Raw genomic sequence first — 21,786 nt, forward strand, 5'->3', positions numbered from 1 at the left:
ATTTTTTGCACCATTGTTAAATGTTAAGAAAGTAAAAGTTGGTACTATTAACATTGTTTATATATTATATAATTTACTTACAATATTTAAAACAAATGCAAATATAATGTCGCAGTTCAAATCCCAATCCCAATATTTGTCAAAATAATAGTAATATGAATTTTAAACCTAATCGTACAGCCCTAATTATAATAAAACAATTGAAATAATATATTTTTTTTAATTATAATTAGGGCTGTACGATTAGGTTTAAAAGTCATATTACTATTATTTTGACAAATATTGGGATTGTGATTCGAACTGTGACATTATAAACATTTACCATCTCATATTGGTACTGCTTAGATATCAAGGCTTGAAGAAATTTCTAAAATCACATTAAAACAGCAAAAACTAGCAAGTGATCCCCTTTGTCTCCAAATTAAGTAATGTTTTGCACATGATCTGTCGGTAGAAATAGTCACTTTTTAACAGTGTTCACCTTGTTCTCATTAAAGAACCAAAAACAAAAAGTTAAGAAGAAAGTGTGAAAAAGAACCCAGATCCCTTTCAAGTCAGTCACTCTAAGTTACGTCAATGAGCTGACACTAGGGGTCGCTCCCGAGAGCCCTGATCTCTCTGAATGGTTTTCCATCAAGCCAATTTCATTGGCAGATGTCTTTTGAAGTCTCACCGTCTATGCTCAGCGTGCATATATAAGACGGATCGAAAGACATCCTCCTCAGAACTACTTCTTCAGAGTCAAGAACGGGTCTCACTCTGTGGATCATATCCTTCATTGAGAGTTGTGCACAGAGTTCAGCGGACAGAGACATCTTCCCTTTTGTTCCCTGGGTGCCCAGCAAAGTGTATCTTTGCAATTATTACTATTTTGTGTGTGTTCTTTTCACAGAAACAAAACTAAAAAAGTAACGCTTGTGATATATACGTCCTTTTCAGGACAGAATATCACAAATGTATTCCCTGTGGCAGACACTTTCCACCACAAGACGGGCACGATCGCTGTCTTTCATGCTTGGGCTGTGCCCATGCTGTAGCAGTGTTCGTTGATGCACAGTGTATTCACTGCAAATGCATGAGCATCAACACGCTACGCTGTGGAGCGTGAGGCTCAGACATGGAACGCGGAGAATGCAAGGAGGCTCCTGCCAGCGCAAGCTTTGCGGGCCTCTTGTTCTGAAAAGACGGATGGTTAAATTTCATCTGGCATAACCCCAGATGATTGTGTGGTGTCCATCGTGGAATCAGAAGGGGAGGCATCAGGCTTGAGTGGTCTCCTCCATCCGAGCCTGAGCACTCTTGATTGGGCAAATGGTATCTGAACGGGGGCCGCTGTCAAGCCGCTCCCCAGTGTAAAAGTGCCATTATTCCCGGAGTTGTATGCCGAGCTCTACAGAATGTGGTGTGCGCCCTTTGCTGCTCGCATACATGTTTCAGGAGTGAAAGCCTCAGCTACACTAAACCACTTCCGCAGGTAGCTTTACTACACTTCCACAGGTGGAAGAAGCATTTGCGGCACACTTATGCCTCACTTCTGCACCTAGCTGAAAGTAATGCCCTTCAATCCCATCCATAACGTGCAGACATACGTCCGCTCTCGTGGCTAAGTCTTACGTGGCCTCAGGACAAGCCACATCAGACCTGCAGACCATGCAGTTTTGCAGGTCTTTCAGGCAAAATCCTGGAGGACATGTACGAGCAGAATCCCGACCTAGCGCTCTTCAAACAGTGAAATAACTGCCTAAGCCATTGGTGGATCGCTGGACAGTTTGGTGGCACTCAAGTGGCATCTCTGGGTTTCAGAGATGCACGAGGCAAACAAGGTAAGGCTTCCTGACACTCTGGTGTCACAGCTGAGCTTGTTCGGAGATGCAAATACTCTGTCTCTGAAAAACTCCAAGCTGCAAAGAAGCAATTGTAGACTATGAAACATTTTCTGCCTATTCGTGTTGCAGCCACTGACTTAGCTCCCGATTTTCATCAAGGGCACACCCTGTCAAAACCAATGCTCATCTATGCTCACCCCGTTAAGCAACGGCGAACTGGTAGTGATACTACAGCACTCATGACCGAGATGCAAAGTGTCGTGGCCAGGCTCACAACATGCTGGGAACCCCCCCCCCCAGCCGAAGGGCTCCTGACTATGTAAGATCTGCAAAGAGGAAACTAGAGCTCCAACCATTGTTTGCCCCGGTTCGGTTCATGTCTCTTCTCCCTGCAACCACTGCCAGGACAGATTCAAATTTATGTGCAAACATAAAAATAAAATGTATGCATCTCGAAGCTGTTGCGACAGATGCAGTTACATACTCAAAATAAGGGACTTTTTCCTCACCATACTGTAGATACACCTCCCACATGTTATTGGTTAGAAACCAAGATTTTATGCCCTCTTGAGATCCATGCAGATGCCTGCAATGCACTACCGGGCATTTTCTAATGGGATCTTAAAACCGTACAGAACTGTTATACAATCCAGTTCGTGAGGCGGCCATCTCACCTCAACAGCGTTTTGTCCTCCACAATTGCAGTGCGGGACGCTCCGATACTTTCCTCAGAGGTGAACATTCCCTTAGACACTTTATTTCCACCTTTAAAATATTTTTGTTCATTTTTATCAAAAGACAGTGTCTGTGTTCGCTGACATGAGATGGGGATAGAAAGAAGAATGGGGTTGTGAAAAGGCGTATTTGAACTCCAGTTGCTTGCAATAAATGGCAAATAAAATGCTCAACCCTTCAGACCACTTCTCTGATTATGTTTCTGCAGTTTTTCATCTAACTTGAAGCTGAAATTTACCAGCTTTGTTGGCAGTGGTATTTACACTTATAGTGCAAATATGCATTCCGTAAAAATAAATGCATAAACAAAAGTAATAGCGCCAACAAACAGCCTTCCGAATAACCACCTCCCCCCCTCCCCATCAAAGAAACAGAAAGAAGCAGTCCCATCCACAACTCATGCCAATAATGTCTACTTGTTGCAAATTTGCAATTCTCAGACATTATTTTATATCTCTGTTAATTTCTCTCCCACAGAATTCAGGAATACGTGCCTGGCATGTCTTATCTCATGGGATTCTATCAGAAGCATGAGAAAAACCCAGAATGCCAGGCATCTGCTACTGTTGTGGTCTCCTCCCCAGAGACCTTTGACATGAGAGTGAAAATCCCAGAGGTTGCTTTTATATAAATATGTCATTTCAATTAAGATATTTTAATCATCTTGCAGCTTCTGTAAACTGATAAAACACTGTTACTTTGTCCTCTCTAGCGAACAATCTACAAAAAGGCGATTCTCTCGCCAATTGAACTTCTGGGGTTTGAAACCACCAACATCACCATGTCAACCTAATAGGTTAAGTCAGGACTTGTATTGTTCTAAAACGGTCTGTTCGCTCTGTTCTTACATAATTCAGTATGTCACTGTATTTCACTTAACAGGATGATGTCACAGATGTTCTGCAAGACCAAACCAACAACAACAGGGAAAAGATGCATCAAATTGTTTTGAATAGTTTTTTTTAATTCCTGACATTGCAATTATGTGCTTAATAAAATTGTATTAACGTGCATATTCAAATATATGATGATATTTATAAGATCAGTACTGCTAAATTATACACTATAACTATTTTACAAATGGAGCATTTAGTGTATCACATTCTGTCTCTAATATCTAATATGTATCATGAGTTTTGTTTGATGATTATATTCCAGCTTAAAAATGGTTACATTTTCCAGTAGAACATTAGCCTGCATATCCTGAATGATCAGGGGTTTGGCACAGACTGGCGAATACTGCCAAATGCAACACAGTAGAGTTAGGGACGGTTCTAGGGTCAGTGGAAATTTGGACTTAGTCCAGACCTCAGAGGCAACATATGGTGTCAACCTTTAATGATATATAGAAATATTTTACACTTAAAAAAAAAAGAAAGAAAGTTTAAAGAGCACCTATTATGGTTTTTAAACGTGCCTAATTTTGTTTTAAAGGTCTCATACAATAGATTTACATGCATCCAAGGTCAAAAAACACTTTAATTTGCTCATAATTTAAATTGCAGCATTACTTTTTTTCCCAGTGTCAAAAACGACTCGTTCAATGATCTGTTCTAAAGGATTCATTCTAAACTCCTCCTTCCAGAGAGCCTACACTGCTCTGATTGTTCAGATGTCCCAGTCTGTTGTGATTGGTCTACTGCTTAGTGTAGTGTTTGAGGGTGGGTCAAAGCTGTTCGCAAGCAGCCAATGAAGACCAGAGGCGGGTTTTTTGTTACCAAATTGTGTAGGTTATAACAGGAAGTAAGTCTGGAATTACTAACAATTCGTTTCAGGTGTTCAGAATCGGTTCTTTCTTTTGGGAGTCAATAACTCCATTTGTCGTGCACTTTGATTATTGAAACTTTGCAGACTTTTTTACATTCACAAATAGCTATATAACACACTACATGAAAGGTAATATTTGAAAAACCATAATAGGTACTATTTAAATGTTATATCTGTAGAGTGTCAATTATAAAGTAAATCATTTAAACTTTTACCCCAGCTTCAGATACGCTCCAAAGTCCTTATTTACAATAAATCTTGACATCTGCAGTCTCTTTGGAGCAATTGTGAAAAAAGCTCCTTCACACTTTCTCAGGCTTGATGCATGCGCATAGACAGTGCTGCTATGTCAGAAGACATGGATTAAACCACTCAAGTCGAGTATCTATCAAGTATCATACATTTATGAAAATAGATTTGCATGTTCACAGGGCAGCCCATATATGGGAAACAGAACATTAAGTGTGGTACTTAAAGCACTTCATTCAACATAAATGCATAATCAGCCTCATAAGCAGTTGTCAAGTGAAAGAGAAGGTAGAATTTAATAATTCTGTTCAAGTTAAAAATGGCTAACATTGCATACAGCACTTTAAAGAGACTACATTTCATTAAAAAAGTTTAGCCCCAAAAGATTCAACAGTACCTTTGAAAAATACAGAAGGTTTCAAATTAAGATAACTCACATGAGGTATAAGTTGCCCAATAAAAGCTGTTTTATTTTAGATGGAGCAGATCACATTGAGCCAGAGATGATGCTCTACGGACACCAGTCTACCCATAGATCTGTTTTGAACTGCTGGTTGTGCAGCTTGGGGAATATCGGTACCGGACGGCTCGGTAACAACCGTTCGTCTAATCACAAATGCTCGGCGCGCTTGGGGTGGGCTATTCAAGCTGTAAATTCTTGACCACATGATTGAGAACTTGAATCAGCTTAGTGTCAGAGACTGCATTGCACGGTTTTCCTCTGTGCAGGGCTGGAAAAGTTCACGCCTTCAGATGCAGCGAGTGATATAGTTTTGTTATCTTCATTATAAATGGCAAATGTGATAACACCATGACCATGCATGCCAATTGTGGGGCTCAGATTGTAACAGAAGTATTTAACTGGCGAAGACACTTGAAATTGAGGCACGCAAGGTTTGCGCTAGCGGAAAATCCTCCTCAAACTCTCCACACTCTTTTTCCTTGCATGTGTAAAGGATACGCTGTTTGTCAGAGCACAGGCAGGGAGAAGAAAATAATAAACTCTCTGTTCAGGTTTGCAGATTCAATGAGATTTTTGGGTGTCCAGAGCATGACCCTGAAGAGAAATATTCTGATGAAATGGCTCTGTACTCCGGTTTATATGCCAGAGATGACTTGCATATTAGGGACGGAGCATCAAGCACCATCTGCAAGACTTGTGTCTCTGCAGAACAAAAATATGCGTTTTCCAATCAGTGGGCATTTTCAAACCAGGATGGCCGTTTTTCAACCGCTTTACATGATTTTCCTCCTACATTGAGATTCCCTACTTTCATTGGATAGTTGAAAAATGCCCATCCCGATTTGAAAATGATTTATTGCTCCGCAGAGACCTAGGGTGCTTCTCATTTCCTAAATTGTGCTTCTCATTTCCTAAATTGTGCATCTTCATTTCCTCGTTCCTCCATCCTCGAGCCCATGACCCAGAAACCGAATGAAGTCCACCATCATTAAGGACGTACCAATTCTCTAAATTCACCACGAGGATTGAGGACAGAGAAAGCTTATCGAGGACACTTGAGAGAGGAAGCACAGGAGCATCCTATGCGGAAGACTTTTTGGTCGAAGCACCTGACGCACGTACAAATTCTCTTCCCCCTTCACATCTCACACAACAGTATTAATTCATTTTTCACCTTGGCGGTTTAAAAAATCCATAATTGTCTCATACTTCAACAGTGCATCGTGAATTATTTGTATTTATTATGAATATATTTACAAATAACGTTTCAATAACACTAAGGCAAGCACACCGAGGTACTGTATCTGCTCAAAAATGCGCTCTGAAGTGACGCATAAGTGAGCAAGGACATTTCATTTTACAAACACATCTTGCTTCGATTCCTCTGTCCTCATTTACCTTCCTTCCATACTTTCCTTGTTTTCTAAGAGAGTGCGGTTAGCAAGCAAGGAAATTAAAAGAGGACGCACAATTTCAGAAATGAGAAGCAACCCTATACTTCCCATCTGCTAATAGATTGGCATGATTTTATATGGCTTCAGAGACTGTCACTCCTGGGAGGAGTTTCCCATAGCACCGACTACTGATACCGTATGGAAGTGACTGACATGAAAGGGAACTGGCTTTATCTCAGTTATCCAAATATTACTGGACATGTTTGCTTGCAGAATAAATTAATCATTGCTGACTGTGAACGGAGCATTTCTGCAATGGTATTGGTAGCTGAGAACTTTTTCTTATGCGTGATGCTGCATTCACTGTGCTAGGTAGAAGTGCAACATACACAAAACATACTTATTGCACATTTAAAGAAGTATGATTTCATTTCAGAAATATTTTTTGCTAATGGTCAGTGACAACACAGATCAACAGCATTTTGACTCCTGTTGTGTCACACAATTTATTTCTATTCATGACACAACTACAGTGACATTTACTGATCCAGCCCTCTCAGCTAACTGCTCACTGATGATCTGAGGTCGGTGTGAGTTGTGTCTGCTCTGCTGCTGCAGCTGATTGGAGCTCTGAGGATATTCTTATTGGAGAAGACACACACAAGCTTGTAAACTCTACAACTCACACTGCTGCTGACAGAAAGCTCAGGGACTCTCAATTAACATCCACAGCATTAACACTTTAGTGCTCTGATATTTCTGTTTTTTGTTTCTTTGTTAGTTTCTTTGTTTGAAATTTGTGCAAAATGACAATATGAGTGGGAAACACAGTGAAGGAAAATCTGCCAAAAAGTGCCCTGCATTTTTACAATACAAAGCACATTACAATACAAAATTATTCATCTGTTTTCACTTGCATTAGGTATTATAATAACTTTTTTTCTTGACTGTTTACTTGTCTTGTAATGAACCTGTTTTCAAAGGCTCTCTTTGTGCTTGTAAATTAGTGTCATGCTTCCAAGCACACAAGCAGCTTCCAATTAGACTGGACAAGAGGTGATTCCTTCATCATTTTGGTAAGTCTTCTAATGTCTACAACTGTTCATTCTTATTTAGTGGGTTCAGGGTCAGAGGTTTAGCCTGTAAATAGTTGGCCTGAAAGTTGGATTTAGAAAAACATTTTAATAACATTGGAATTTGACTTTGTGTACTTATGAGACTGCAGATTGTCACTGGCTATGTTCACCATAAGCCAAAGTGACAAATTCCATTTTTCCTGCTCAAATCCAACTTTTGGTGGGGTTGATCTCATGAAGTTTTATCTGTGGCCCATATCATGCTCATAAACATCTCTACCCTAGCATGTTCAACATAACATCCTCAACAAATTTCTGACTTAAATCTGTGCATGACTGCTCCTCATCATGATGACGCAGACGAGGGAATTCCCGTACTCAGAGGCGTTTCTCTGAGGGGGATTTCCCTCTGGAGCAGTCACTTGACAAGTCCCTCAAGCACGCCTTTGACCAAGTGAAAGTGATCGATGGTCAACGCCTCCAGCCAGGCATTACACTTTCATACATGTATTTTTCGATTATCAAGGATTGGAGTATTAAGTGACGCAGGACACTCACAGAAAGGAGGATACAACCCAACTGTTAATACCTCAGAGCCGTCGGGAAATGTTTTTCCAGACGGCTCATTATAATCTGATGGCGGGTCACTTAGGGCAGGAAAAAACACTGAACTGTTTAATGGGCCATATTTACTGGCCGGGCATTTGCGAGGATGTTTGCAGGTGGTGTGCAGCATACCGTGAATATCAGCTGGTGAATCCGCCGACCACCCCAAGAGCGCCATTGCACCCCCTTCTGTTGATTGAGGTCCCCTTCGAAAGAATTGGTATGGACCTCTTTGGGCCATTAGAACGGACGGCATGCAGGCATCGCTTTGTGTTAGTTCTGATGGACTACGCAACGCGATATCCGGAAGCAGTGCCTCTGTGCTACATTTCAGAGCGAAGTGTTGCAGAGGCTCTCTTCAGAATTATCTCATGAGTGGGGATTCCGAAAAAAATCCTCACTGATCAGGGCACTACGTTTATGTGACGTACACTAGAGCGAACAGTATGAATTATTGGGGATTAAATAGATTAGGACCAGTGTTTACCACCCGCAAACGGATGGCTTGGTTTATGATTTACCACTTACCCAAACACAGGAAACAGGTAGTATGGGAAGAATTTAAGGCCATGCTCGATATGGGGGTAATAGAAGAATCCCACAGTGACTGGGCCAGCCCGGTGGTTCTGGTTCCTAAGAGCGACAGCTCGGTCCAGTTCTGTGTGGATTATAGAAAAGTCAATGCGGTGTCTAAATATGATGCATACCCGATGCCTCGGATTGATAAAATGCTCGATCAGTTAGGCGCGGCTCGCTTTTATTCGACAGTGGATTTGATGAAGGGATATTGGCAGATTGCCTAAACCCCCATGTCCAGTGAAAAGATGGCATTTTCCACACCATTCGGATTACACCAATTCGTGACGCTTCCGTTCGGTTTGTTCGGGGCCCCGGCTACGTTTCAACAGCTCATGGACAGAATCCTCAGACTACATATTGCTTACGCCGCTGCCTGTCTAGATTACATCATCATTTTCAGTAATGATTGACAGCAGCACCTGCGGCATCTTAGGGCTGTCCTGAGGTCGTTGAGATGGAACTCATGGCAAACCCAAAGAAGTGTGCAATTGGGCAGGTGGAAGTACGGTATCTGGGCTTCCATTTGGGTCAAGGGCAGGTGTGGCCCCAAATTGTTAAAACCACAGCGATTGAGACCTAAGACCAAAAAGGAGGTGAGATAGTTCCTGGGGCTGGCTGGCTATTATCGTAGGTTTATGCCAACCTATTCGACCGTCACCAGTCTGCTGACTGATCTAACTAAAAAGGGGGCACCAGATCCGGTCCAGTGGATGGAGCAGTGTCAGCAGGTGTTCATGCGGGTGAAGGCTGCACTTTGCAGCGGGCCGTTATTGCGATTTCCTGACTGCACTCTCCGTTTTATTTTTCAGATGGATGCATCGGACAGGGGAGGGGAAGTGGTACTGTCCCGGATGGTGGAGGGAGAGGAGCGCCCCATGCTATACATTAGTTGTAAGCTCTCACTGAGAGAGACTAAGTACAGCACCACTGAGAAGGAGTGTTTGGCCATCAAGTGGGCAGTCCTCACCCTCCAGTACTATCTGTTGGGGTGTCCTTTCACCCTTTGTTTGGACCACGCCCAGCTCCAGTGGCTCCATCGCATGAAGGAACCAATGCACAGATCACCTGTTGGTATCTAACTCTCCAGCTTTTTAAGTTCGAGGTGATCCACAGGCCGGGGGCACAGATGGCTGTTGCAGATTTCCTCTCCAGAAATGGTGGGGTGGGAGTAAGTAACAGGCTGGATAGCTCACCGGCCTGAGTCGGGCGATGGGGGAATATGGTGATGGGGGCGTGGCCGAGCGACGTCTGTATAGAGCGAGGCCGGGAGAGTTGTTCTGTGTTGCAGTGAGAGCTGGAGAGGGATAAAAGAGCAATCCAGACCACCGGAGGGAGTGAGAGAGCGACACGTGAAGCTGACTGTGTGCATTTGCTGCTGAAAAGCAAACTCCTTTGTGTGTTACACTGAAAAGTGTGTTGAATAAAAAGATTAGTTGGATTGTTTGTCCAGCTCCCGCTTCCTCCTTTGAAGAGAACTAGTGAATTGTTACAGGCTCTTTCAGATCTTACTGAGAGGATGTGAGACAATGTGACAGTATCATCACAACATCTTTTTAGATCAGTATGACCATTACAGTAGTTAAAGGAAGTTCTCTCAAAAATGAAAATTCTCTCATCCTTAGCCATCCCAGATTTGCATGACTTTCATTCATCTGTTCAACTAAAATGAAGATTTTTAAAAGAATATTTTAGCTCTGTAGTCCATACAATGCAAGTGAATGGGTGCCAAAATTTTGAAGTGCCATAAATCAGCCTTAAAGTAATCCATAACACTCCAGTGGTTAAATCTATGTCTTCAGATATGAAAGGTGTGTGAAAAACAGATCAATATATTTATCCTCCTTGCTCAGTAATATCCACTTTCATTTTCACTTTCACATTCTTTTTCTTGGGTTTTTGGTGATTCACATTCTTCATGCATATCACCCCCTACTGGGCAGGGAGTAGAATTTCTAGCAAAAAAGGACTTAAATAATGATCTGTTTCTCACCAACACCTGTCATATACATTCTGAAGATATGGATTAAAACACTGGAGTCGTATGGATTAGTTTTATGATGCCTTTATGCGCTTATTGGAGCGTCAACATTTTGCCACTCATTCACTTACATTGTATGGGCCTACAGAGCTGAAGTATTCTTCTAAAAATCATAATCTGTGTTCTGCAGAAGAAAGTCATACACGTCTGTGCTGGCATGAGGGTGAGAAATGATTAGAGAATTTTCATTTTTGGGTGAACTATCTCTTTAATGCAAGACATTTTCAAATGTCTGTTTGAAAGAGATTTCACAAGTGACTGAGAGACAATCACTAGTTTTTAATAGAAACTTTTCAATAATGCTTATGAATTAATTTCATTACCATTTGTATCAATGTATTAATTTCACCAGTGTTAGAAAGCTTTCCAATAATGCATGAGAATGAATTTCCCACATTTTAATACCAATATCTTAATTTCACTTGTGTTTTTAAGAGGCTTTTCAACAATTATGGCCTACACAACTCCTCATAGAAAAGCAGCCTCTTCCTTTTTAACTTTGAATTTGGAAGTACTTTCCCACAACTTTTTCAAAATAAAGGTTTTTAATATTGATAACATCAATGACATGAACTCAAGCAACAAACATTTTTTAATTAATTTTAAATTCTTTAAATTATTAATTACTTATTTTATTTAGCTTTTTTGCTCACTTGTGAGACCTTGCACTAATGCACTTGCACTTTTTGTTAGTTCCCCCCAGGCAAATTACAAATTCACTTTTATATATATATATATATATATATATATATATATATATATATATATATATATATATATATATATATATATTTATATAATAGAGTCAAATCGTGTTATATAGTCAAATCGTGTTATTTATTTATTTTTCTATTGTTTTTACGACTGAAAAGTCAATGGACATGTTCGTGATAATGGCCCAGCTGTATTTGTAAGGTTAACGACTTATTTAAATGTTAATCGCTTATTCACACGGATGGTATCTGATTGGCTGGAATAAGAAAGACTGCTGGAAATGACCAATCAGAAACATACACAAAGCACAACTCACGCCTTCCGCCATATACCGCGAAAGACAAGTTTGAATTCGCGACTCACACTATTATCGTGGTAATATCTCAGTTTCATTGTCCACATTTAGGGGGACCTTTTTAAAAATTCAAGTATTATGATTTCCTCCTGTTCCATTCATTTTTGCACGACTTGGTTCGTACCACATCATATCTAAGGGGTGAAACTTGTTCCTCCATTTTTTTCTCTCCATCTTTTTAATGCTCTACATATTTGCGTAATATGTATTTATCAAATATTTGTATTATATTTTACACGTATCATAGATGTGTTAATTTTTAGATGTAAGTGTCTGTTATTCGATTAAGGAAAGGCACAGATCACCCTACACCGGTGAAATAGGTTTCATCCACGTGTCCCGGAAATTCTCTGGGCTTTTGGTGACGCTGCATTAGGCGACATGGCTTCGCTCAGTAAGTTATATTTCTGCACATTTTCTTTCTATTATTTTAATTTATATTTATGAAATAACTTTAGCAGTAAACAGGAATATGTTGCTGATTTGTTTAGGCTGATTTAGTGAGGGCATGTCATCGGATTTTATTCTATCAGTGGTTGTTGCAGGTAGCTTTCAGCAGCCCAGTCAATCATTGCATTCATTTGTTCTCATATTAATAACTATTAAACACGATCTGAGTTTTGAACATCTTTTGTGTGTTCAATGTTTATTTAGAGTTGGAAAACAAGCTTTGACAACATTTATAGGGTAATTTATCATCTCGGTAGCTCATCATTCATTTGTTAAGAATCTCTGAATATAATGGTATAATGTGCATGTACATGTTTAACTCTTATATGAAAGTTTCCTTTTATTTTAACCTTGAATATTCATTCTTAATAACTTTTTATTTCTTAATAACCGAAAATTATTTAACTTTGATATAATGGCACCATTACCAATAACCAAAAGTTATTTGTTCTGAGACAAGGTCTACATCTAGCATCATTTGTAGACATCTATTGAACAATGAGAATTTAATCAAGATGGGTCCATTTGTGTTTTAGGAAATCCAATTTGCTTTATTCCTGCTTGATTTCAAACAGCATTTATTTTTGGCATTTGTCTTTTTGCAGGTTTGTTCACCCTATATGTGCTGTCATTGGTTTTTGGGACCCAGGCTCTGACCCCGTCCCATCATCTCACCATCACCGATGTGGCTAGACTGCAGGCTGCGTTGAGCCAGCCCTTTACTGATCTAAAGTCTGCTTATTATTCTGTTGTCGGTCTGAACAAGTTGGGCATCTCTGTTGCTGATGCAGATGTGAGTAAAAACATCTTTCATATTGGTGAAATAAGTTAATTATTTAATAATTAAGATTATTATGGTGTGTCTTTGGTAATGGTATCTTTCTTCTCTACTTTAGGAGACATGCAAGTTTATCAAGTCAAACCTGGATGCCTCTAGCGTTGAGTCTCTGTTTTACGCCGCCGAGGCCAGCCAAGCTCTCTCTAGATGTGAGGTAACAGGGCTCTATGCTTAAAGTTTTTTTTAGGATCACTAGTGCTCCTAATGAAAAAAATTTAGGAGCACCATTGTAGTCCTTTTTTTTTAATTTTTATTTTTTTTTAAGATGGTAACGTTAATGTGCCACAATATAACATGCACAAAAAGGCATGAGAAAACTGAGCTCATCAATTAGAACAAAATTCAGGAACATAGTGTGAGTCATGACAAAGGAGTTTAACCCTCTGGGGTCGACGAACCTGCTGGATTTTTTCCTCATAACAGCAGAATCAACTTAAAATACTCCGTCATTTTTGGGCATACAGATAAGTGTAAGACATCATTAGAGACTATAAAAGGTCTACTTTTATTTGTGTACACTCACAATAACAACAAAACCTTGTGCTTTTGTAAAATAAAGAAAATATACAGGGTGCGCTTTCAGCCGTCTTTGTCTCCGCGATCATCTTTCTGAAACGTCACAAAAATGAAGTGAAACTCCGCGAATACTTATCAGACAAACATGAAACATATGTCTAAAGAAAGCTTAAAATGTCTACTTTTTAAATAAAACTATTCAAATTTAAAACAAATATTCTCCTGCAATGTAATCTGTATGAAACAAACAGATGTACAGTTTCTCCTGGCTCAGCTAATTATAATGAGATCACACCCACCAGCAGAGCGCGCTATTCATACGGTAATGTACTCCAGCGATCAATGCAAATGGTAAATGCCCCCAACAGTGCCTTAAAAAGCATCAAATTCATTCACTTTTCTGCGCGTTTGGAAGGTGGCACGCTACACAGGTGAGGAAGCTCTACAGATGGTCCTGGATAGTGACGAAGAGTTCACATTTTCCTCAGAAGAAGAACGGGAATCCAACGAGGAACGTTTGCATTTTGAAGAGCGACTTGATCCAGCCGAGGATACGTCATTTAGTTTTACTTGCATATTAATTGTCATGCTAATTTATATAAACATGGACATATTTTACTTGCTGGACTATTTCCAGACTTGCCAGCCAGGAATCAAAGTGTTGAAATTTGAAATATATCCTAATAGGCAAGATTTAGTTACATTTAAATGTTGTTTCGGCTAAAGCAGGTATTTAAATGTTATGCTGTATGATATAAATATATGTAATATGATATAAAAATAATATGAATGTTTAGATTATATTTTAACCAGTGTTTATGCTGCCTCAATATCTGTTCGGGTGTAAATGTGTAAAATGTGCTGTAAATATATTAGAAAATCAGCATATTAGAATGATTTCTGAAGGATCATGTGACACTGAAGACTGCAGTAATGATGCTGATAATTTAGCTTTGATCACAGGAATAAATTGCATTTTACAATATATTCAAATAGAAAATATATTTTAAATTGTAAAAATATTTCACAATATCACTGTTTTTGCTGTATTTTGGATCAAATAAATGCAGCCTTGGTGAGCAGAAGAGACTTCTTTTAAAAACATTAAAACAAATCTTACAGATCTAAAACTTTTAAACGGTAGTGTAGGTCTAAAGATTTTAAGTAAAGTCTTTATGTAAAGAAAATGTATAGTCAGATAATACATTCAATCATTAAGTCTCCTCACATTCATTCTCTCTCAGGGGAGGGGTCTTTGTCTCCTCAGGTGTCAGTCACATCAATATTCATGATCATCCACGCCTCCTCGCATATGGCTTTTCTAACACTAAAAGTGTCTTACAAAAGTTAAATGACTATTGTTTTGTATGAATGAGTGATCATGATGGTTTTCACATAATTTTTGTAGCAAAAACTCTAGGCTACAAGATCCAGTTCTCAAAAGTCTTGTGAACAAATGTTTAGTATGTGTTATATGGCCTTATTTCAGTGACTTAATGTTTTTTCAAAAACCATGCATAAACGTTATTTTCTCAAAAATACATACATGTACATGCATGTTGTTCACATATTATTGTAGCCCAGTTTGTGCTGAATACAGTGTTATCAGACTTTAGCCATTAATATGTTTTTAAGCAACTGAAAAAAGTACAAATGTCAAGGCATGTCAAAACTTCTCCAGGGCCCAAAACACCCTCAGACCCCAGAGGGTTAAATTCTTAAACCAAATTTCATATTTTTAGTTCATTTGACAGGCTGTCTGCAAAAAACAACAACAACAGCAGCTCATGTTAACCTGTTTCACATTGTGACCATAAATATACAAAAACACAATGTTCAATCTTTGAAGTGTGGTCCTCTTAAATGTATTTAAGAGCTCTAAATTGACATCCGCACTACTGAACACAATTAATGTTCCTGTCACACAACGTACAACAATCAGATGCTGCATATTTCAGTTGGCCAGGCTTTGTAAACTTTAAACTTTTAAAGTAAAATTTGATGCTTTTTATTTCATTCAAGCTAAAACGTCTCGCACAACTATTTCGCGCTTGCTCGGTTGACCGAGGGGATGAAAAGCAGCCAATCGCAGTGTGAAACATTACGATTGCGCAGTGTAGATGCATTTGGGAGTTGTAATTTTTATTCCAATTGTTCTATACAACACTTAATGAGCTTCAATCTAGGGTCAGGAATCTTTATCCACCTCATGATTCGATCTGATTCCGATTCAGGGAGTCACAATCAGATTTCAAAATGATTCCTGAAACATCTACATTTTTTTTTTTCTTATTGATTATTCTGCTGTGCAAAGACAAAACACAGTAACTTCACATTTTGACCAAAATTGGGGTTCTTAGACTGTAAGTTGCCCTTTGACAGACAGGTCTCGCTCAACTATAACCAGGTTTTGAGAAAATTGCGTAAATTAAAGAAAATAAATAGACCTATTGGTTTTCAAAACAATACTAATAAATTAAATAATTCAACTGATTGTTAAATAACTTTTATATGTTTAAAGCATTGTTAATCATTTTTATTTAGAATAAATCTATCCGAGGCCTTTTATTTTAACTATAACTACAGGTTGGTGCTCCAGGTTGATTACATATATCTGCTTTTGTGAGAGTGCATATGTCAGCTTCTCCTTTACTCACCACAGGTGATAAAGCAGCACAAATAGCGAGATTATTATTTAAAAAATCTATCAAGCATCTCGTAAGCGCTGTTCCATCTGTTTGCTCTGTGAGTGGAAGTCTCACCTGCTTAACATTTATCTAACGAGCCGTCAGGTGTGTGCACTCTTCCCGACGAGCAAGAGACCGGCAATGTGCAACAGCAAATGAAAGAGCGCAAGAGGAGTAAAAGACAGTGGGAAGCAGCAGACAAAAAATAATTAGAACATAACACCACCTACGTCTCCCGAACTGCTGTCTCATCATTATTTATTAAATTCTCTTTTTTCTTGTTGTGCAGAGTAGTGCAATAATGGGTGCAAGCTCGTATTTCATTTTCTTTGTTGATATGTAATCACGAAATCAACTCTTCCGTTGCCATGTGTGCGAGTTTGTGAATTAATTTCAGGATCGTAGTTTCATTAGGCTTTGGGATATGCGCGTTTCTAACATTTGAATCTAGCGTTCGCAAAAGCGCCACTGCTCTGCCAACACAAACCACGTAGAACTAAAATGGAAAAAAGATTGTGGAGCAACATGCGACCGTACGGAACCAAAACTTAACAGAACAGAATGCCAGACAGTACACTAGAAACTGTGGTTCATATAAATGCATGTGAAGTTTATACTAGCTAGCACGCTATTTTCCCCAACTGTGATGGATCTAAAAAAAACATAAATATGTCGGACTTAAATAAGCCAAAGATTGAAGACCCACCACCGTCTCTAAAATCTGTTGTTTGGGAGTATTATGGTTTCGATGGATAAACTACAATAATACTGGGCAACGAGTAGTGAACAGGACAAAGGCTGTGTGTCGGGTCTGTTTCACCGAAGTCCGATATTTCTCAGGAAGCACATCTAACATGATGACTCATTTGCAGCGACATTATCCATATGTGTCTCTTGAGCTTATGGGAGCAAAGCATAAACAGCCTGTGCAAGTTAGTCTCGCCATGCTGTTCAAGCAGCTTCTCGCTGCAAGCTCAGACAGAGCTAAAGCAATAACAAACTCCATAGGAGTAATTATTGCTGCAGATATGCGACCGTATCAGTCGTTGAGAACGCAGGATTTAAGCATTTGCTTAATGTGCTTCAGCCCCATTATAAAGTTCCTACAAGAACGCATTTTAGCAATTCTGTAGTGTCTGCTCTAAACAAGCGCACACTGCAATTGTCCACGAATTGTCCTCTCTTCTGATAAAGTGGATATTCTGATTTTCCTGAAAGAAAATCTTGAAAATTGAGTGATAAGTACAAGTGGTGAGCTGAAAGGCAAAAGACAGAAATCTGATTGCTAATGTCTTAATTTTGTTACAATTATTATAATTGCAATTTTTAATTTTACTTTATGTTTTTATACAATTTGCATATAAGAGGCTCTTAATTTTTGTATTGTAATTTCATTGAAGAAATAGTGTTGTCATGTATAAATGGGCCTTCACAATACGAATTGTTGCCCATCAGACACTGTGTTTTCAAAATAAATAATTTAAAGAAAGATTCTTTGTTTTCCCTGCTGTACCGAAACCATACTAAACCGTGACCCCAAAACCGAGGTACATACCAAACCATGAATTTTGTTGACCGTTGCAACCCTACTCAGAAGTGACCGCAATGATCGATCACAAACGATGATGACGAATGCGTGACTTGACTTCTCACTTAATTCAAAATTATGTGAAAACTATACACAAAGGTGTGTCAAAGAGGGGCCTTATTTTTCATTTTGAGATTAATTACTGTGTGATTTTTCTACTGTACCTTGATTGTCAACAGAGGCGTCTCATAGCAACCAAACTGATACACGATGCTGCATTGGAAGCCTTTGTTCTACAGATTCACAATAATCAAAATGGAGTATAATTTATCGTGTTTTGAACACTTGTCTTTGCAAACATTAGCTAAACAAGTTTGATTGTCATGTAGAAAGTTTTACTTATTATTGGATATTATTTAATAAAAGTGAACGTTTAATATAAACGCTCATAAAATGGCATTCCATTGCCATTTTCCCAGTAGGAAGTTAGAAATTCTGACTCTCTGAGTTGAAAAGAACATAGCATTAATCATTATAGCAATGAGCTCCAACAGAGTGCACCGTGACCGGGGCAGAGACAGCACTCATTACTGTGGAGAAGCGCACGGCAGACAAGTTTTTCCTTTCAAACAGCTAGACGCTCATGAATGTGCAGAACGCATGGTCTTCAAAACTATTTTCAACTTAACATGCTTATTAAAAACACAATGGTTATGACGTCTCTGGTTAAGCCAAATCTGCAAGTTTGCATATACATGGTTCAGACAGCCACGGCAAAATAGTGGTGCGTGCTTTTTAAGATAATAACAGTAACCTGTAAGACGAGCAGAGAAACGCTTTGAGCATTCTTTAATTGAGTTGGCCAGCGAGTCTTCACATAATGGAAAAATATGCATTACATTTATTATATAATTAATTATGCCGTCCTCTGTTATTTTTGTAACAGATTGTGTTATAACAGCTTATAATAACAGATAGGCTATATACAATGCAGCAGCCAAAGAAGCCCCCCAGATTCACAAGCTTTCAATTCTGATTTCGATATAGATTCATATGGGTTTATTTCAGTTATAATGTCCCTTTTGCTTACAAATAAAAGAAATACCTCCCAGCTAATGCTGTTAATTATACAGGGGACCTTTTAACTTGATACATTAGGAAAATATTAATTTTACTAATTATATTTTATTTTTTCATCATTTTGGTCACAATCAATAAATGTAAAAGTATTCAATCAATAAATAAGTTATTATATTACATGCATTATTTTTGTTACATATTTGTTTAATTGGATAATTTGTACTATTTACAAGTATTTACATTGATTTGTTGAACACGTGCTAAAACCGGTACTGTCTCTTTAACAAAAAACTGCATTTCTGTAAACAGCGCCTTTTTAATGAGCACATGTTAACTAGAGAGGACTAGAATGGCTTTACCTCATCTGTGCGATGCATGATTAGATTTAAATGTTTTTATATAGTTGTTTTTGATCAACAACTGACTGTAAAGAACAGAAAGGGTATTAAAAGAGACCACATTCAATGACAAATGAATTGTGTGGATTACACGTAACAACTTTTACTCTCAACATGCTGTGAAAGTATCTCACTGCTGAACAAATCATGATTAAACTACACAATTACTGGTGAGTGAAATGTAAACATTTACCAGCCAGTTGTCAAAAATATTCGCTTTAGTCGCATAGCACGAAATTTTGTTGCAAATGCAAGTGATTTCCTCTCATTGTAGTAGAGAGTTGCGCGTTGAGTGAGATCGATCTTGGGATTTAATCGGTATCGAGATCGTTCAAATGAAGATCGTGATTAATTGGAATAACAGTATTTTTACCCACCCCTATTACCGTGTGTGTGTGTGTGTATGTGTGTGTGTGTGTTTTTGGCACCATTTAGGGACTGTTGTGTGTGAAAATCCCAGGAGATCAGCAGTTACAGAAATACTCAAACCAGCCCTTCTGGCACCAACAATCATGCCACACTCCAGATCATTGAGATCACATTTTTCCCCATTCTAATGGTTGATGTGAACATTAACTGAAGCTCCTGACACGTATCTGCATGATTTTATGCACTGCACTGCAGCCACATGATTGGCTGATTAGATAATCACATGGATGATTGTTGGTGCCAGATGGGCTGGTTTGAGTATTTGTGTAACTGCTGATCTCCTGGGATTTTCACACACAACAGTCTCTAGATTTTACTCCGAATGGTGCCAAAAACAAAAAACATCCAGTGAGGGACAGTTCTGTGGATGGAAATGCTTTGTTGATGAGAGAGGTCAACAGAGAATGGCCAGACTGGTTCGAACTGACAAAGTCTACAGTAACTCAGATAACCGCTCTGTACAATTGTGGTGAGAAGAATATCATCTCAGTTTTTGCAGCACGTGGGGGACCTACACAATATTAGGCAGGTGGTTTTAATGTTGTGGCTGATATGTATGTGTGTGTGTGTGTGTGTGTGTGTGTGTGTGTGTGTGTGTGTGTGTGTGTGTGTGTGTGTGTGTGTGTATACATACATACACACACACACACACATACATACTGTATATATTTTAAAATACCAACATTTTATTTGGTGCCAATACCAGTAAATTTTTACAATTCTTGACATTAAAATTAAAAACCACTGTAATAATTGATATTGTGCTGTTGAACACGGGTTCAAAGGTTTAAAAAGTTAAATTAAAAGGTTAAATATTAATGTTAATATAAACACATTAAATAAAAACAATGACATGTTGCCTTAGTGTTTCTCAATTAAGTAAACACTGCTTCATGTTTTTTTAATTATTCTGGTAAATAGTCATAATAATAAAGAAGTAGCCCAAGTATTAAGTAAGCTAAGAACATGGTAGGCTAATAATAACAAAAAAAAATAAATAGCAGTCAGTGGCTTTCTTTTCAATATTGTTTTTTGATTAAAATTAACATAATAGACAGCAGCAGATCTATTAGGCTGCATAAGTGCATTTACACTGCAAAGTCTTATGCACAGAACTGATATTTTGGCATATTTAATTTGTTGCACATATTTACATTTCACATAAGACATAAGCAACTGTTTATGTTAATCACACATGGGATGGGCATTGACCATGAAACACATTTAGCCATTCGGCGCACAACCGCATTCACCAGTAGCGCTCACACCTCGTGGTAAATAAGGTTATTTGTATGTGTTTCACAAATGTGTATTTCTACCTTGTTTGCACAAAAGGTTTCTCTCAAAACTTCTCTCAAAAAATTAACATTCATATGGACTCCAGTTGAAACACTGAGCATGCATTTAGCTCTGATTCAAGAAAATCTCCAGGTTTTCCCAATCACTTGAGTCCACCCCGGCTGTGCGGAAGCAACATCAGAAGTGTTCGGCCACGCGCACGCAGCTTAGAGGGAACAGTGGTAGTAACGTGGCTCAAATGCACCTCATCTGCATTTTGTCACTACATAATTCACATTCAGAAGTACTATTTGGACGTTAATTGTTTCTCAGGGTGATGTCTGTAAAAAAAATAAAAATAAATAATAATAATTTGCATGTCTCCTCTGTGATAAAACTCATGTTCGGATGATGTATTCAGTGGTGTGCGAGTTCTATAATTTTGTGAACCCAGAAATATGCTTCTATTGTGGTCAGTAACATGTTATATTTGTAATATTTCTATTTGGAGTTGCACCGTCTAGTCGAAAAGTCAGTAAGTTCTGCTACTATTGTTGTGTTGCTCCGTTCCAACTACTCGTGGATCACATGATTTCAGTTGAGAGTGTTGCATATGGTGATAGCAGGAGGAGAACTCCTCAGTCCACAAACTGTGTCCTGTGTATTTGCATTTAGATACATATGCAAGTATATTTATTATGCAGAAGTGTAAATGGAGTGAACACGGAGCGCTTTGTGTTTGTATGCATGTATGAGGGAACCGCACTGCAGACATATACA

General features: G+C 38.6%; 2 protein-coding genes across 5 annotated transcripts in view; both read left to right on the top strand.

Moving 5' to 3' along the window:
• The window catches only part of LOC127428182 (vitellogenin-like), a 28,890-nt gene extending 25,291 nt beyond the window's left edge, over positions 1-3,599 (top strand). Inside the window, exons 26-28 of the mRNA XM_051676351.1 lie at positions 3,039-3,177; positions 3,274-3,357; positions 3,444-3,599. Of these exons, the coding sequence (XP_051532311.1) occupies positions 3,039-3,177; positions 3,274-3,354 (220 nt within the window). The 3' untranslated portion in view covers positions 3,355-3,357; positions 3,444-3,599. The remainder of the gene's footprint in view (positions 1-3,038; positions 3,178-3,273; positions 3,358-3,443) is intronic.
• An 8,474-nt stretch (positions 3,600-12,073) lies between these two features.
• The window catches only part of LOC127428172 (dolichyl-diphosphooligosaccharide--protein glycosyltransferase subunit 2-like), a 45,646-nt gene continuing 35,933 nt past the window's right edge, over positions 12,074-21,786 (top strand). For all 4 annotated transcript variants that reach the window (XM_051676332.1, XM_051676335.1, XM_051676331.1 and 1 more), the window contains exons 1-3: positions 12,074-12,196; positions 12,858-13,045; positions 13,149-13,244. In XM_051676332.1, coding sequence (XP_051532292.1) covers positions 12,184-12,196; positions 12,858-13,045; positions 13,149-13,244 — 297 coding nt within the window. In that variant the 5' untranslated portion in view covers positions 12,074-12,183. The remainder of the gene's footprint in view (positions 12,197-12,857; positions 13,046-13,148; positions 13,245-21,786) is intronic.

This window comes from Myxocyprinus asiaticus, chromosome 37 (assembly GCF_019703515.2).
Source record: "Myxocyprinus asiaticus isolate MX2 ecotype Aquarium Trade chromosome 37, UBuf_Myxa_2, whole genome shotgun sequence".
In the NCBI taxonomy this organism is placed as follows: domain Eukaryota; kingdom Metazoa; phylum Chordata; class Actinopteri; order Cypriniformes; family Catostomidae; genus Myxocyprinus; species Myxocyprinus asiaticus.